Genomic DNA, 17,066 nt, shown 5'->3' on the forward strand with positions numbered 1-17,066 from the left:
CATTTGAAAACTCCTCTCAGTGTCAGGGAGTGAAACTCATTTTTCACAGTAAGTGGGTCAACAAAAATGTAACCTTGTGTGTGCATTGCACAGGGCAGTAGAAACTGCAAGACTAGCAAAAGAGGACAAATGAATAAAAATAAAATCTGACTGTTCCTCAGCATTCTGTCACAACCATAAGGAATCCTTAACATTTGTTCTTGTTTTCTGTGTTAAACGATTTAATGACAGAATAAGGAAATCATTTTTACATTTTTCTGGGGGCTGAACTGCTGCAAAAAGTGAGTGAGCAATTGCAGCTTTCAAAAGAGATGCTAATTGTAGCTTTTAAAATATTAGATTCCCTCTAAATACCCATCACCCCATCCCCTAAGAGTTTCTGGGTCTTTCTTAAAGGTTCTGGGAGGATATTGCCATGCAGACTTCATCTTCCTACCTAAGAATTTTAAAACATTTTTATTGAGTGATTTTTCTAGTTCTTCAAGGCTTTTAATCTCACATCTTCAGAAGTACTAGAACTAGAAGGATGATCTTATTTAGACAATAAACCCAGTATAACTAGACAAGCTGCACTGGACCATAAACAAAAATAACTCATAATCTCCTTATTCCACACAAAATGGGAATTTTCATCATAATTTAGCTTTTTGACCACAAGTCAGCAGAAGTAGGACTTGGAGCTTTCCCTCTCACAGGAGGTTTTCTAAGCAAAATTAAAGAGGGGAGGGTCTGCTGCAAAGACCTGCTGCTGCTTACTTCCAGGGAGGGTGAGAGGGAGGAAAATGTTGTGCTGATAATTCTATTTATAAATGCTTTTCTTTACAATAAGATGATAAATTTAGGAGAGAGGAGAAGTGAAGTGGCAGCAACTGCCCACACAGACTATTTCTTAAATTCAATTATTTAAAAATCACTCTATTCTAGCCAGAAGAGGGACGAGGAGGAGGAGAAGTGAAAAGAAATAACAAAATATGGAACGAGACCCAAATCAAGTTATGTAAACATCATTAGGGGAGATTAACAATTGTCTAAAGAATGCCGCCATGGTTCTACCAGCAAAGAGGAAAACAAAAAAGTAGAACATTATTCTTGTCAAGCTACCAATGCTACTGGCATTCAGCTATAAGTGTGGATTATACAATACCTTTACGTATGTAATCTATTTACACAGTCATGTGTCACTTAATGACAAGGATACACTCTGAAAATGTATCCTTCGGCAATTTCATTGTTGTGTGCGCATGCCAGAGTGCACCTATACAAACCTAAGCCGTAGAGCCTGCTACACACCTGAGCTAAATGGTATAGCCTACTGCTTCTAGGCTGCAAACCTGTATAGCATGTTACTGTACTGAATATTGCAGGCAACTATAACACAATGGTAAGTATGTGTGTCTAAACATACCTAAACATAGAAAATAAACAGTACAAATATGGTATGAAAGATCTAAAAATTGCACACCTGTAAAGGGCACTTACCATGGATAGAGCTTGCAGGACTGGAAGTTGCTCTGGGTGAGACAGTGGGTGAGTGGTGACTGAATGTGAAGGCACAGGACATTACCGAACACTACTGTAGACTTTATAAATGCTGTACACTTAAATACTATACCAAATCTGTATTAAAAATTTTTCTTTATCAATAGTCAATTAACCTTAGCTTACTGTAACATTTTTATTTTATAAACTTTTTAATTGTTTTAACTTTTGACTCTTTTGTAATAATACTTAGTTTTACTATTGTTTAATTTTTTATCAACTCCCAATCGCTTGAAATGAACACTTAGTTTAAAATAAACATTGTATGTATAACTATACAAAAATATTTTCTTCCTTTACATCCTTATCCTATTTTTTTATTTTAAATATTTTTAGTATTTACTTTCTAAATTTTTGTTTAAAACGAAGACATAAACACACACATCAGCCTGGGCCTACACCAGGTCAGCATCAATATCGCTGTCTTCCCCTCCACATCTTGTCCCACTGGAAGGTCTTAGGGGCAGTAACACACGGAGCTGTCATTTCTAACAACAATGCCTTCTTCTGGAATACATCCTGAAGGACTTGCCTGAGGCTTACAGTTAACTTGTTTTTTTAATAAGGAGAAGGCGTATACTCTAAAATAATGATATAAAGTATAGTACAGTAAATACATAAGCCAGTAACGGGTATTTATTATCAAGTATTATGCACTGTACATAATTGTACTGCTAGACTTTTATATGGCTGCAGCACAGTAGGTCTGTTTACACCAGCATCACCACAAACACATGAGTACTGCAGTTATAACCCTATGAGGGTTACGACATCACCAGGCAATAGGAATTTTTCAGCTCCATTATAATCTTACGGGACCACCAATGTATATGTGGTCTGTTATTGACCAAAACATCATTAGGCAGCACGTGACTGTATGATTATCTATATATCTCTAGCACTTTTTCTGAAAATGGAAAGATCTGCATTCTGATCCAAAAGAAGAGGCTGATCCACAGTCAGTATGTGAAAACGCTGACTGAGCTCAACGAATGCTGGAAAGTATATGATTTATACATATAGTTAGGAAAATGTAAATATATTATCTTTTTACATCTAATCCTTAGTTACATGGATTTAAGTTTTTATGATACCTATACACCCAATTCATATAGTGGGATCAGCATCAGATTAAGGGGTAGATGGCTGGCAATTTCCTGGGACCCTAATCTGTAAAGGAATCTAAACTAATGCCAAGGCCAAGCACGGGGGCTCATGCCTGTAAAATTGGACAGGGAAAATCAGATACGCTAGGCTCCTCTTAGGGAATGGGTTGAGAGTCGACAGAGTGGGAACAAATTTTAAAAGAAGTCTGAGGTAGGGATAAGAGCGGTAATGAATCTAATGCACCCAAACATGAACACATACACACACACATAAACACGCACACTGCATTCTCATGTTAGAAAACATCCTCATCCTCATGGTTTCTTTTTCCTTTTTTTTTTTTTTTTTTTTTTTTTTTGAGACAGTCTCACTCTGTCACCCAGGCCGAAGTGCTGTGGCGCGATATCGGCTCACTGCAGCCTCTGCCTCCTGGGTTCTAAGGGATCCTCCTTCCTCAGTTTTCTGAGTAGCTGGGATTATAAGCGAGCACCACCACGCCCCACTAATTTCGAGTTTTTAGTAGAGACGGGGGTCTCACCAAGTTGGCCAGGCTGGTCTCGAACTCCCAACCTCAGGTGATCCACCAACCTTGGCCTCCAAAAGTGCTGGGATTATAGGCATGAGCCACTGCTCCTGGCCCATCCTCATGGTTTCTAAACTGCCAACTAAAGAAAGTGAATGTCATTAAGGATGAACCATGGGGCTCCTGTTTTGCTGAGTGGACCATACGTAGCACACTGCCACCAGCACCTTTCCTCCTCCCCTCTTCTCTACAGAAGCAACCACTCCCTAGATGATTGCTGAGGAAATGTTTCAAGAATAGAGAGTATGAAGGGATGCCAGGCCAGAGCCTTCCAAGACACCCAGGGCTTGCTCAAGCCCTGAGTACAGTGTTGCAAACCATGCTTCGTATCTCCTTAATACACAGGATTGATTTCTGCTTCCTATTTGTCCTTGCTACTCTCAAGTCAAAACTCACATTCCTATAGATCTCAATACCCCTAGAGGCAATCAAAACAGGTGATTAAAGTAATTTATAATAGGAGTTAACCAACAGAGTTTACCTTACCTGGTATTGCTGATTGTTAAAGAGAGCTTGGTAACCTAAATAGAGATCTCACTGGTAAGATGTGTTTGGAGGTCTTCCCACCTTTCTCTAGAAGAGTGCTGGCTACTTTTAAACACCTTCCTGATACTCTGCTTGCTCCTCCACTTGCATCCCAGGTACCTACCTATAAGCCCTTCTTAGAAACATCTTCCACTTGCCACTTATTTTATTCTGGGTCAGTTCCTTGCAGGAGGTGAAATATTCAAGGGCCTAATGCTTAGTTCTAGGAAGATAGTGTTCATTCAGCACCTTCCACATGTCAATACTCCAAAATTCATTCACTGATAAATGATGTGCAAAAAGCCATAATTTCCCAAACCAGCACACCCCCAGCAAATGCTATCCACTGTATGAATCAGCTCCTGGCTTTGCACCAGATATTCAGAGTGATTGGAAACACAACTGAAAAGTAACTGAAGTCAACAATGTCCATAATCAAAAGAATGAAAGCTATTTCCTTTTTAAGAGAAACTACTTATAAAGGAGTGCAGGGTAGGAAGAAAAAGAAGGAAGAAAACCCAGTTGAAACGTGGCGTTTACTTGAAGAGGAGCTAGCAGAATGTAGTGCATAGACAGTTTCACAGCACAGAGGGAAGGCATCGCTCAGAAGGCTTCCTTGGCGCTATTAAATTTCTTTGGTGGCAGCCTTGGCTGGGAAGGCAAGGCACAGAAGTTGCATTCAGGGTTCTGAGGACCAGGAGGTGGTGTCTGCGAACTTACAGGGATAGAACGGCTCAGGAATCTCGCTGAAGAAGAAGAAAGCCCGGTGTAGGAGGGTCGGAGGATGGTGGTGTGCTCCTCTGTCTTGGCGCTGTGGGGGCCTGGGGGGCTGTTCAGGTTGCCCCCGTTGCTGCTGCTGCTTCTGTTGTACTGATTGTTGTTGAGCTCAGGGTAATTTCTGGTAGTCGGCTGGGAGCTGCCATTCAAGAGGTTGGTAAACGGGCTGGCTGTGAAGCCTGCCTTAGAGGATGAGGAGGTCTTTTTGTTTTCTGGATCGTCTGTTGCAGCATTCAAGTTCCCTAGAGAACTGGCTAGCCGGGAGTTTATGGAAAAGCTGAATGGAAAACACAAGTGAGGAGGGAAAAAACAGACAACAGTGTACACTCACACGGAGCTCATGTTTCTAAAACATACTCATGACATTAGGGGAACATGATGAAGACAATACTGATCAATGTGAATGATGTCAAGATGGCTTCTTCACCACCCTTGGTGTTATGATAATATGTAGCCTTGACTTATACATATCAAGTTTCTTTGTCAAAAGCAGTTAACTAGGACCCAAGAAACTGGCTAAAACACTTTGACTATAGATCTCGAAACAGAACAGCAGGGAGTTTTATTTACCCTGGGGTGGGAAGCAAAGGAAAAGGGCCATGTAAGGGGAGCATTAAAAGCAGACTTAAGTACATATTCAATCATATGACTACATCAAACATCCCTACCCATTTTGGTTAGTTCTCCCCTGCCTATACATGTCAACTGAGAAATGACAATACCATTTGTATATGCAACTGAACTCCATTTTCTGGATCACACTAAGCCAGCTGCAGACTCACTAGAAGAAGAGCACGCTCTGCACCACTGCCTCCACAGCCTTGTCTCCTGCCTTCCAAGACAGGAACGGAAGCCCCAGAAGATCACAGGGTCTTCTGTGGTTTCTCTTCTCCCTTATCCCCTGCTCTGACAAAACTGCAGCCAAACTCATTGCCTGCTGCAAGCTTCCTTTACCTCAAACCAGCACCTTGGAAGAGGGAGAGAAAAATTACCTTCTTACAGTGGCACCTGAAGACAAAGAAGTTCTGTTGATCCTCTTGGCTGTCGCTGAAGAGGACAGTGCCATTTTTGATGTCTTCAAGGTAGGTGCCGATCCTTGCAGGGATGAACTTAATCTTTGTGGAGAAAAATGGCAAAGTGTCACCATAAAGTAGTCTTATCTGAAACATTCAGCAACTAGCTAGGACAAGATAAATTAATCAGTCTTAAAGATATCATGACAGGTCCTAATAGTGATGACAGCAGCGGCAGCCAACACTGACACAGCACTAACTCTGCCAGGTACTGTTCTGAGAACCTTAAAGATGTCAGCTCAGCTTGTCCTCACAACAACCCTATGAAGGAGCTAATATTGCTGCCCTTACTTTACAAGCGAGGAAATAGAAACGCAGAGGAGAAGTTCCTCATCCAGTCACTCAGTTAGTGAACAGCAGACCTGGGATTCAAACGCAGGAGTCAAAGTCCTGCTCTTAGCCATGATCCTGTCTTCTTGGGTCACTGCCCTTTTTCGCCACTGGTATTCATTCCTCAGCACAACCTTAGATTCCATTTCTTATATTTCAAATCCATCCTTTCCTTTCCACCCTGCAACTACCCTAGGCGAGGCCATCTTTATTTCTTACCCTTGACTATGAGTGGCATCTTTTAATCTTTTTCCTAAACAATTCGAATTGTGAATAGCCTTCAGTGAATCATGTCACTTCACTGTTTAAATCATTTCATCTTTCCTCTGTGCCCATAAGCCTATAGAAACTCTTTGGCTTGGCTTATGCAACCCCTCCAAAACCTGGACAGGTCCTTCTTTCCACGCTCTCGCATTGGACATCTCTATTCCAGCTACACAAAAATGCCTTGAGTTCCCTGAATCGGTAGCGTCCACACATTTGTCCAGTGTGCACAGGCTATTTTCCCTGCCAGGGCATTTACTCATCTCCTTCCCATCCTCTACCTCTTATCTTCCATGTCCATTTGACCCACTCCTATCACACTTAGCCTTTAATGGTCCAATCAGCTGTTACCTCATCAAGCAAGCCTTCTCTGAGTTCCCAAGCAATATACGTTTCAACATATATTCTCATAGTAAATCATAGCTCTTACACCATATTGCATCATCTGATATTTGTCTATCTCCGTTACTTGATATAAGCTCCTTGAGGGCAAAGACTTCTCTCTCATTTCAATTCCCAGTGGCTAGCACAATGCTGGATTCTGAGCAGGTGCTCAATAAATATTTGCCAAGTGGACAAAAAGGAAAAACACCCAAATCTGGATAGCCAGGGCCCAGTCATAATCTGAATACCAAATCTATTTGATCCTAGATAAATCATTTAATGTAGCTGAACTCTGTTTTCCTCTCTGCTAGAGAAAAGCTTATTCACTTGTAGACTCTTTCCTTCATTATCCACCCTCCAAACAGCAGCTTAAGCTCATGTTTTGCCTTCAAAATAGAATTCTACCAAGAAGCGATTTTTCTACGGGAAAAATTCGACCAAGAAGCGATTCAAGCTTCTCCAGAAGCTCCGGAAGCTTGAGCCCTCTTAGAACTGCCCTCACTAAACAGTCCTAAACCTAAGAATGAATAAGAACCAGCAGGTGAAGAGCTTCTTTCCCCTATTTCATCAACACTCTTGACCAAACATCTCTACTGCTCTCACTGAGTGCCACACCGGATAGTGGTACCACTCCAGGAGGTTTCAGGGGACATTTTTCCACAGAACAAAACTAGTGTTCTCTCTTCAAAAGGAAGGTAGAGAAGAAAATAAGACTAGAAAATAAAGGAGGAGAACAAATGCATGCTGATTGGGAAAAAACAGAGGGAAAGAGGACAAATAAAAATGGAAACAATGTAAGCTAGATCTATCACTAGATCGAAAGGAAAGATGCAGAGCACCTGTAGTTTCTGAGAGACCCCCACAATGGGCTAAGAGCACAAAATACATTGATGTCTCTACCACCACCACACAGCCCTGTGGGCATACCAGCAAAAAAAAAAAAAAAAAAAAAAATCCTTTTCATGGTGAGTATTAAAAATAAGGCATAAACAATATGGAAGAGAAAGGAAGCAATTTAAAAATCAAAAAGCTGTGTACAGTTGATTTTCATGTTTGAGACTTGGGAAACATGGCTAAAAGGAAGCATATATTTATAAGCTACTAGACATTGAACCTCATTGGCAGTACCTGAAAGGCTGGGACACTGCTCTTGGGTGTCCTTTTGCATCATCCGACCTGCGGAAATCGAAGACAGATGCTCACATATCACCAGGCCACATGTTTTCACAAAGACCACAAGGCACATCAAATGGTATCAAACCAGTAAAAATATTAAATTAGCAAAAGGGAGAAACCTTGCAAATGGATCCTAGATTACCCAGAACCAGGCTTGCTATCCCCTTTTCTCATAATACTGCAGAAAATGATAACCTCATTTTTGAGCAATATGAACCTTTATTCCTTAGATCAGGAACTCAGTAAAGACCCAATCTGACTACAGTGCTACAGTTTCTCCCAGATGACACATGAAAGCTAAATTCCCTGTGAATCTGTTTGGTGTTTGTCATACCGGCAACACATCCTTCTGCTATGTGTGTCTCTTATTTATAAGTCAAAGCAATGTTGTTGCTTCCCATTATATTAATCTGTGGACTGAGGCCTTGCCACCCAGTATATTGAAATTTTTAAAAAATGATGATATTTACAAATGTTGCACCTTTTAATTCCAAAACCTTTTTTTAAACCCAATCTGAACTACCAGCAGGTTTCAAATGTTGTGATCGGAACGCAAGTCCCATCATTGATTCCGGTGAGTAGTTTGAGACTTCAAAGTCAAGATGGCTTATAACTTTACAGGCACAGGTAAGAATTGCTTATTCAATTTTCAAAAATAGAAGGTAAAGCTGAGGACTTAGCTTGGATTGCCAGAGACTGGCATACAATACTTTTCCATACACTGTGAGTCAACACAAAAGCCTCGGCACACCTGTGAGGATCCAACACAGGACGAGAAACTCATTCACAGCAGAAGGGGAGAAATCCAAACGGAATTTGAAACAGTCCCAGAGATAACTGCTTTGCAGCTTAAGGTAGAATTCCAGAGACTGAGATGCAGCAGTTGCTTTTGGTAAACTTCTAAACTTTAGCCACTCCCAACAGTGATAAAATAATTAATAAACAACACGAAATAGTAAACTTAGAATTTGTAGAACAAAATTCAAAAGAGAAGATTACAGATTAAAGAGAAGATTAAATGTTCTATTCACAAAGGGGAGCACACTATGAACTGAAGTGTTTAAAACAGATCTACCTAAATGCACAGGATGGTGAGGTACGTGGCTGTCTCTGACTTTTTAAGGCACGTAGTTTGTCTCCCTGGGTTATACCATTTTTCATTTCCACATCTTCATCATCTTCTAAGTTATTCTGGAAAAAAATACCCATTCCATAGAAAGGTCAAAATTTGGCTTTATATAGGTTTCTTAATAGATTACATATATAGATACATTTTATACAGATTATCTTAATATAGATTAAGTCACTAGAGGTACTATGAATCAGCATTGTCGAAGTTTACACAAAAGAACACTCAACTATTTGCCAGTTCAACAGGCAACAAGTCAAATTCCAAATCAAAGAAGCACGGGAATAGATGTGGGAGAATATAAAAGGAGCTGTTTGTTACAACGGACCCCAACAGAGGAGACTCTCTCCTGCAGACACAATCGTGCATTGGAATATAGCCTAGATACAGAAGGGCCCACAGATGCAGTACAAACATATTTTTAGATACTACCAGGAGCCATCACTGCAAATTCCACAACTTGTTTACAAAAATACAAGATAAAAATACTTTAGGATATCTATACAGTAAGTTATTAACACAGTAATTATTTTAACACTATTAAAAGCACACAAGTTCTTTTCAGAAGGATTTAAAGGACCTTGTTCACTAGATATTTCCTTCTGAAGTAAGTCTTTATTGTTTGAAAAATAGAAGTACCAGGCTAGTCTCTTCAAATGCTAGTCTCTTCAACAGCGCTGATGCAGGGGGAGACACTGATACCCTTAATTTATTGATGAAGAAAGGACACACTCATGGAAGTTAGGAATACTGCCCAAGCTCCCATAAACTCTTAATGACCTTCGTATGATTTCAAAATTAGATTTCTCATCCCAAGATGCAATGTTCTTTCTAAAATATATGCCACAGCACACTGTCATTGCACCAGTGAAGACTGTATTTTGCCTTTTTTCCTCAACTGAAAAATCAAAGTGCTTGGATTTGCTAAAATCCCTCCCAGCCATAAGAGTCCCCTCCCTTATTTAAAACTAGAACTCTTGTTTGATGAAAAATATACTTCCATCAGTCACATTTGAGTCATTTCTGATCGCAATACCTCCTCACTCCCTGCCACCTATGTTGGATTCCACAGGTAACCCTGGGACTCAGTAGGCATGTCCTGAGTAAAAAGACCAAATCTCACTATCACATCTCTGAGTTTAAAAAAGAAATAAAGAAATGCAAAGCACAAGGCCAGTGGGAAAGAAAGAATAAGGACAAAAGCTTCCTAGAGGCAATCCCTTAAAGAATGGGTACAAGTGACACAGCCCAAGACCCCAGGAAAAGTCGTCCTGCCCAAGAAGAATACCAGCTCAATAGTCACAGGATCATAGAGTCTTCATGACAGAGGGTTCTCTTAGAGTCTCAAGTTGCACTTCTAAAAAATCTCCAGGAATCAGTTTTACCCTTCAATTCTATTCATACAACCCCAACGGGGGAGGAACTTACTACCATCAAAGGAAGTCTGCAAGAACAGGAATCAGGAAGGTCTGACAGCTAGGCTTGCTAGTGGGATAGTGCACCTGAGAAGGTGGGCTTAGCTTCACCAGGCTGCAGTAAGCACTCAACGTGCTGGGATGTTACCAGTTACTTAGCACAGAGCCAGAGTGTCCCAAATATGAGGTGAGGCCAAAAAGCATATAGGCCCTCATGAGAATGGCCAAGAAAGCTTCTAGGAGCTGACAGAATCCTTACCACAATCAGTTTCATTGTCAACCGGGTGCTTTTGCAGGATTTTGAAAACCAGGAATGCTGGTTGTTCCTCCAACTAGGAGGCTCTTTATGTTTCCCACTAGAAACACCTTCAGAATTCTAAATATAAAATGATTCTCAACCTGTAATTCTAAAATTCAACCTTTCAGGTAAGTATAAAAGTAAAACAGATATAAAAATTTACTACCCATACAATCTTTCTGAGAAAACTATTACAGGATATGCTCTTCAGGAAAAAGGAAAGATAACATGAGATCCAATAAAATTAGGGATCTAACTGAAGAATATGAAGAAGAGTTACAGAATCAGACTATATAGTTCTGATCCTAGGACTTCACACACACACACGAGGGCTAAGAACAACCAGTCCAAGTTAGAAGGGAGAAATGTCTTCAGGAAAAGAATGGAATTAGAATGGAATTTTGCTGTGTTGAGATTTCAAAAAAATTTAACATGGTTTGGCACAACTTTTTAAAGCATTATCTTTTCCTAAATGCATAGAAAACTACGCAAGTAAAAAAAGGCAATTAGGTCTAGGACAAACAAAGAGAGTATCAAAAAAGAAAACAGTCATAGTGTACCACTAAGCTCAACCATGAACAATATTTACACAGTAATAATGTGCACATTATTTGATCTAACAAGTATAGTTATATTGGGAGTAGTGGTGACAGTGAGACAGAAGAGCTGCATCGTGTCTACAACAACCAGGAGGCAATAGAAAAATGTCCAAAATTGATCAATTAAAAAACGGCAACATAAGCAAGGTATTTATAATAGAAAAATGGCACTAAAAATATTAGTATAATTTTCCTAGAGGTTTCCCCCTTTGGAAGTGGGTCCACAGATACAGAAAGGTGAGAGAGGAGACTGATATTTTTTGTTGCTAGAATTCAACACTAGTTGATATTTTTTAAGCTGTAATCATATATTGCTTGAAAAGAATAAAAGCATTTTAAAAGATATACAGTTAAACAGAAAATTAAATAATAGTACACTTTAAATTATAATTACTTTACATGTATTTTTCTCTCATTCTATTGTGAATCTTAAAGGTCAAATATTTCTGTAAATTATAATACATTTCAAAATCAGAAAACAACAAAAATACTACAATACACAGCCATGCACTTAACTACCCAGATTCAACATACTTTTACTTCCTCCCCTCAAGTTTACTTAAACACCCTCACAGGAGCCGCCGCATTGTCTGCAACGAGACTCGTGGGCCACCGTTCTCCCCCAGCTCCTCTCAGGCGAGTGGCTGCGGTGGTGACGACAAGGGCAGGGGTGTTTTTTCTTAAAAATAAAAAATAAAAAAGTATTTGGCTAGGCATGGTGGCTCATGCCTGTAATGCCAGCACTTTGGGAGGCCAAGGCAGGTGGATCACATGAGGCAAGGAGTTCAAGACCAGCCTGGCCCACATAGTGAAATCCCATCTCTGCTAAAAATATAAAAATTAGCTGGGTGTGGTGGCACGTGCCTGTAATCCCAGCTACTTGGGAGACTGAGGCATGAGAATCACTTGAACCCGGGAGGCGGAGGTTGCAGTGAGCTGAGATCACACCACTGCACTCCAGCCTGGGCGACAGAGGCTCTGTCTCAAAAAAATAAATAAATAAATAATATAGATATATATATAGAGAGATGCAGATATATTTATGATACATTTTTATGTATCATGTATAATAAAGTATAGGTAAACATGAAAAAATATTAAAACCACCTATATATTTACAATCAAAAGCAAAACACATTAACATTCTGGCACATAGTCTTCCAGAATTTTCCCTGCGCTATATAAAACCCCCAACCTACTTCTTCCTTACAAAAAGAGGTTGTATTATATACATATGCTGCTTTGTAACTTTTTTAACTTAAAAAACATATTGTGAAAGTTTTTCAGGGCACATTTTTTTAAATCTCTGTCGTTTTATGGCTCCATAAAATTCCATTGTCTAGATATGCCTAATGTTATTATTTAACCGATACCCTAGGTTAGACTATTCTCTGCCTTTCATCACTATAAACAGCCTCAACAAACATACTCTCATATATACCTGGTTTATGAACACTCTCTTATTATTGCCTTAAGACAAATTCATAGAAGTGGAATTCCTTTTAAAGTCATCTTCTACATGATCAAATTGCCCTCCAAAAAGGCTGTACCATTGTAAATTCCAACTAGCAATGTTTCAGAGCTTTTTATTCCCTAAACGTTTGTCAATACTGCATCCATTTTTAATACATTTGATAGGCATAAATAGCATGTCATCATTTAAATTTGTGTGTCTTCCATTTCTAGGGAAACTTTTTTATGTTTACCAGCCAGGAGGGTTCCCATATTGTTTTATTTGTGTACACAGTATTTTGGCGATTTGTAAGAGTTCTTTATATCCACAAAACCCCCTCATTTGTATATGTTGCATATATTTCCTCCCATTGATCATTGTGAGAATGAATTGGAGGTCAAGACTCAGGGGAGGGACACATTTAAGTGGCCTGATGAGAGATAATGGATTGGATTAGGGTATGGGAAACTGCATGGGAGCCCAGACTCGGGGCGAGGGAAGAAGGGGGAAAGATCCAGACAGGCAATACAGGTCTGAAAAAATTTACTAAAATGTAAACCGTATTATTTTTTGTCTAAACTAATCTTCTTTTATTTTGTCTCTGTGGCCATTGTACAAAAGTCTGGGGCATTTTTAGGACTATGAGAGATAGAACATATAAACTATAAAATTCTCAGTGATTAATACATAGCCTTCAAATTCAACAAAAATAGTTAACATTATTCAAAACATATTTACATTAAATTACAGAATTAAGAAACTAAAAAGCTATATGGAAAAGGACTTTGGCCTCCTGGAATACTGAATAAGATACACAGACATAAATATAACAAGCCTTATATTTATTAGGGGATTGATCCTATAAGATATACCAGGTCATAAGAGCCTGTAGGAGGAAAAGGTTTATTACCAAATGCAGTACAATATATTGTGTGGCTCAAATCAATCTCATGAGTTGGTAGCCAGGGGAGAGTTTGAAAACTTTTCTCATCAGGTGCTGTTAGGCCTCCTTCCTTATACCAGATTCATTCTTCATGACAACTAAAGAACACATTCACAAATGACAAATGAGGAGAACCCACCCTGGGCCTCCATTCTGCCCTTAGGCTCTAGCCCCTCTCCCTACAAAATGCCAGGGCAGACTCTCTTTTGTCTTAAGCTGGTCCAGGAGAAGCAGATTCCCTGGAATCCACTGAAAAGAAACAAAACCACATGGCTGATGTGCTGGCAACAATGAAGAATCCTACCTAGTCCAGGGAAGACCCTCCTATCTTTGTCCCTCAAAGGAAAGGGGTCTGCTCTCAGATGCCCCATTGCCCTTTGGAGGATCTAAGCAGCAACACTCTTTCTTTTGGATACTGGACTGCCCTACATAAAGGCAAAAAAATGACAGTAAACTAAAATACTGTACCAAGAGAAGTACAATTAAAAAAAACAAACAAACAAACAAAAAAAAAAAAAAACAAGAGTGATGACCTAGTGAAAGAACAAATAACAACATAAAGAATAAATATTTTATTCCACCAGTTGTTTTCTCCACACACAATCATGTCCACAGATTTCAGCTGGATAAAGTAATTGCTGACCAAAATGTAAACAAAATCATGGCACAGTAAGCTATAGGAAAGGCTGTGGAAAGTCCCATTAGGAAGAGATCTATGAGATAGAATATAGCACACTAGGGAATAAAGATGGAAGAGTCATAATAGAAAAATGACATAAATAGACAGTTTAAATAGAAATGAGTAAAAATAGAAGTCCAAGAACTGGAAGATAAAGATGAGAACGGAATTTTTTTTTAGCAGATTTTAATAAATTGGCTAGGAAAGGTGGCTGAGTCGTCTCTAAAGTTCTTTTCAGCTCTCAGATGTTGAACCTACAGATTTAAGTGTTGGGGAAAGGCAAAGATGTCCTCTTTATAATAAGCTGCTTCTGATCAATAAAAAGTTTGAATTTATCAGAGCTACCCACATCTCTCTTCTGGCTGCCCCACTCACTGCCACTGGCTGGGACCTTTAAAACCTGGACCTCCCCATCACCAGCTCCCTGGCCTTCCACCCTCAGTCCTATATGACACCATGGCCAGAGTGACCTCCTGACACCGTGATTCTGTGTGCTGTCACGCCCCTGCTTAATAACCTCTGGTGGATCCCAATGGCATTCAGATTAGAACTGGTCTTCACTGTCATAACGGGGGAAAGAAAGGTGCTTAAAAGCGGGACATTAGAGATTTAATTTTAATTCATAGATTTTTCTAAGATGCACCCTGCTTATGAGTACTTGATGGATTTTATAAATCACAATATCTCAAAGACGTAATTAAAACAACTACATTCTTGTCTACTTGATTGTTAATTTGTATGAACTTGGCTGAATATTAGCAGCACCTGTATCTAATTAATATCACTAAGTCAAGAGCATCTACCGATTGGCATGCTAATAACGGACTATAGCCCTAAAGTAGAAAGACAAAATGTAAAAACCGTTGTTATTCCAGGAGAAGTTTATTAGCAGGAATGGTTACAGTTTTGCTCAAAATTACTGTATATAATTTACTAAAGCCACAATGAAGACCTCATAGAGAGTTAGCAGAGTATATAGTGAGAGGCCTCCTGGGAGGGTGGCTGAGTGCACAGACTTTGGAGCCAGAGCACAGAAGTTCAAATGACCACCTCACCATGTACTCAGGATCTTGGGCAGATAGATGGTTTGACCTCTAACTCAGGTATGTCTCCTGTAAATGGGCCTAGTAACACTGCCTATTTCATACGGCTACTGTAAAGATTAAAAGAGTTCATTAACGTCAAGTGCCTAAAACAGTTCCTGGCACATAGTGCCTTCATGCTAAGATTCTGATTTAATATTTGCACTTTAAATAAAGTACTTTAAATCCCATCTTTACAAATAACTCCAAGCCATAATGGACCTATAGGCCCTAAATGTTAAAGTGAGCACTTATTGCTAGTACTGTTTTGTATTTGAGCACATAATGCACTTGTGTAGCTTAGATTATTACCAATTTCATGTCTCTGTCCTTTTTTTTTCTCTGAAACTATAAGCCTTCTTCATCCATTCACATAATACTTATTAAGGCCTTTGGTCAAAAATAGAATCATGATGAAGACAAATAAAAGTCTCTACCTTCCTAGAGAGTATGAAAAAGGAGGGATGAGGACTGAGGAGGAAAAGTATAGTGCAAGGCAGGAGCAGGGAGCCTAACCTACACCCACAGGATGGGCTGTATATATTTCATAGTGCCCAGTCCAGCACTGAAGTCCAGGCTCTATAAAGGTGAAGCCTCTATTTTATTTCTCATAACTCTAAGTTGACAAAGAATATTCATTAAAACCACAACCTAGTCCATCACTATGATCCGCATCATTCTGGTTGTTTTCCTTTCACCTATATCCTAAGCACTAAAAAACTGGGCTGTTTTGTTTTGTTTTGTTTTGTTTTTTTGAGATGGTCTCGCTCTGTTGCCCAGGCTGGAGTGCAGTGGCACGATCTCAGCTCACTGCAACCTCCGCCTCTCGGGTTCAAGTGATTCTCGTGCCTCAGCCTCCCAAGAAGCTGAGACTACAGGCATGGGCCATCACACCTGGCTAATTTTTTTTTTCTATTTTTAGTAGTGATGGGGTTTCATTATGCTGGCCAGGCTGGTCTCAAACTCCTGGCCTCAAGTGATCCATCCGCCTCAGCCTCCTAAAGTGCCAGGATTACAGGCATAAGCCACGATGCCCGGCCTAAAATACTATATACGAATTCTCCGAATCTGGTAATACAGAGCTTCTTGGTAACTAATCACAAGAAAATTACTGTAGGCCTAGAAAGAAAAAAATAATTTTGAATCTCTGCTTTAATCTTTTTTTTCAAGGCAATCTCAAGAGGAATACTGCCTTTTTGCACTTTCTATATATGCAAACTATGTAAATCCAGAAATTCCATGGACTTTCACCCTCCATGCAACCTGAAACACATTAAATTCTTAGAGCATTCTCAATCTATTTTTCCATGTGCAATTTATAAGAACAATAAAGACATCAATAACTCTGTTAAGTCCAATTTTGAGCAAGCTAATTTTCCACATTCATATGATATTCCAGAGCTGGCACCAGATAAGCATGGCAAGAAAAGTGCTTGTAAGAGTTACTTGCACAAACCCATTAACTAGCTAATAAAGTAGTCCAAGAGCCTTATACATGATGCTGTGTAAAATATTCACCATACCATCATTCTGTGGCATCTCTGAATTCCTTCATTTCTGCCCTTGAATTTCAGAAACAATAGCATTTCAATGGCTAAAACTAAAATAATGATGGGGGGTGCTATGGTCTGAATATTTGTAGCCCCCAAAATTCATATGTTGAAATCCCAACCCCCAAGGTGATGGCATTAAGAGTTTGTTTGCTCTTTT

General features: G+C 39.5%; 1 protein-coding gene across 10 annotated transcripts in view; it reads right to left on the minus strand.

Moving 5' to 3' along the window:
• Window positions 1-17,066, minus strand: part of LOC105485467 (cell division cycle 14A) — a 173,885-nt gene that overhangs the window by 18,284 nt on the left and 138,535 nt on the right. For 6 of the 10 annotated variants that reach the window (XM_011747855.2, XM_071072476.1, XM_071072467.1 and 3 more), the window contains 4 exons: window positions 8,834-8,949; window positions 7,711-7,758; window positions 5,524-5,646; window positions 4,272-4,808 (listed from right to left, as the gene is read on the minus strand). In XM_011747855.2, the coding sequence (XP_011746157.1) occupies window positions 4,358-4,808; window positions 5,524-5,646; window positions 7,711-7,758; window positions 8,834-8,949 (738 nt within the window). In that variant the 3' untranslated portion in view covers window positions 4,272-4,357. Of the gene's footprint in view, window positions 1-4,271; window positions 4,809-5,523; window positions 5,647-7,710; window positions 7,759-8,833; window positions 8,950-17,066 lie in introns of those variants that run through there. The other 4 variants (XM_071072340.1, XM_071072458.1, XM_011747852.2 and 1 more) reach the window with 1 other exon arrangement.

The sequence above is a fragment of the Macaca nemestrina genome, chromosome 1 (assembly GCF_043159975.1).
Source record: "Macaca nemestrina isolate mMacNem1 chromosome 1, mMacNem.hap1, whole genome shotgun sequence".
In the NCBI taxonomy this organism is placed as follows: domain Eukaryota; kingdom Metazoa; phylum Chordata; class Mammalia; order Primates; family Cercopithecidae; genus Macaca; species Macaca nemestrina.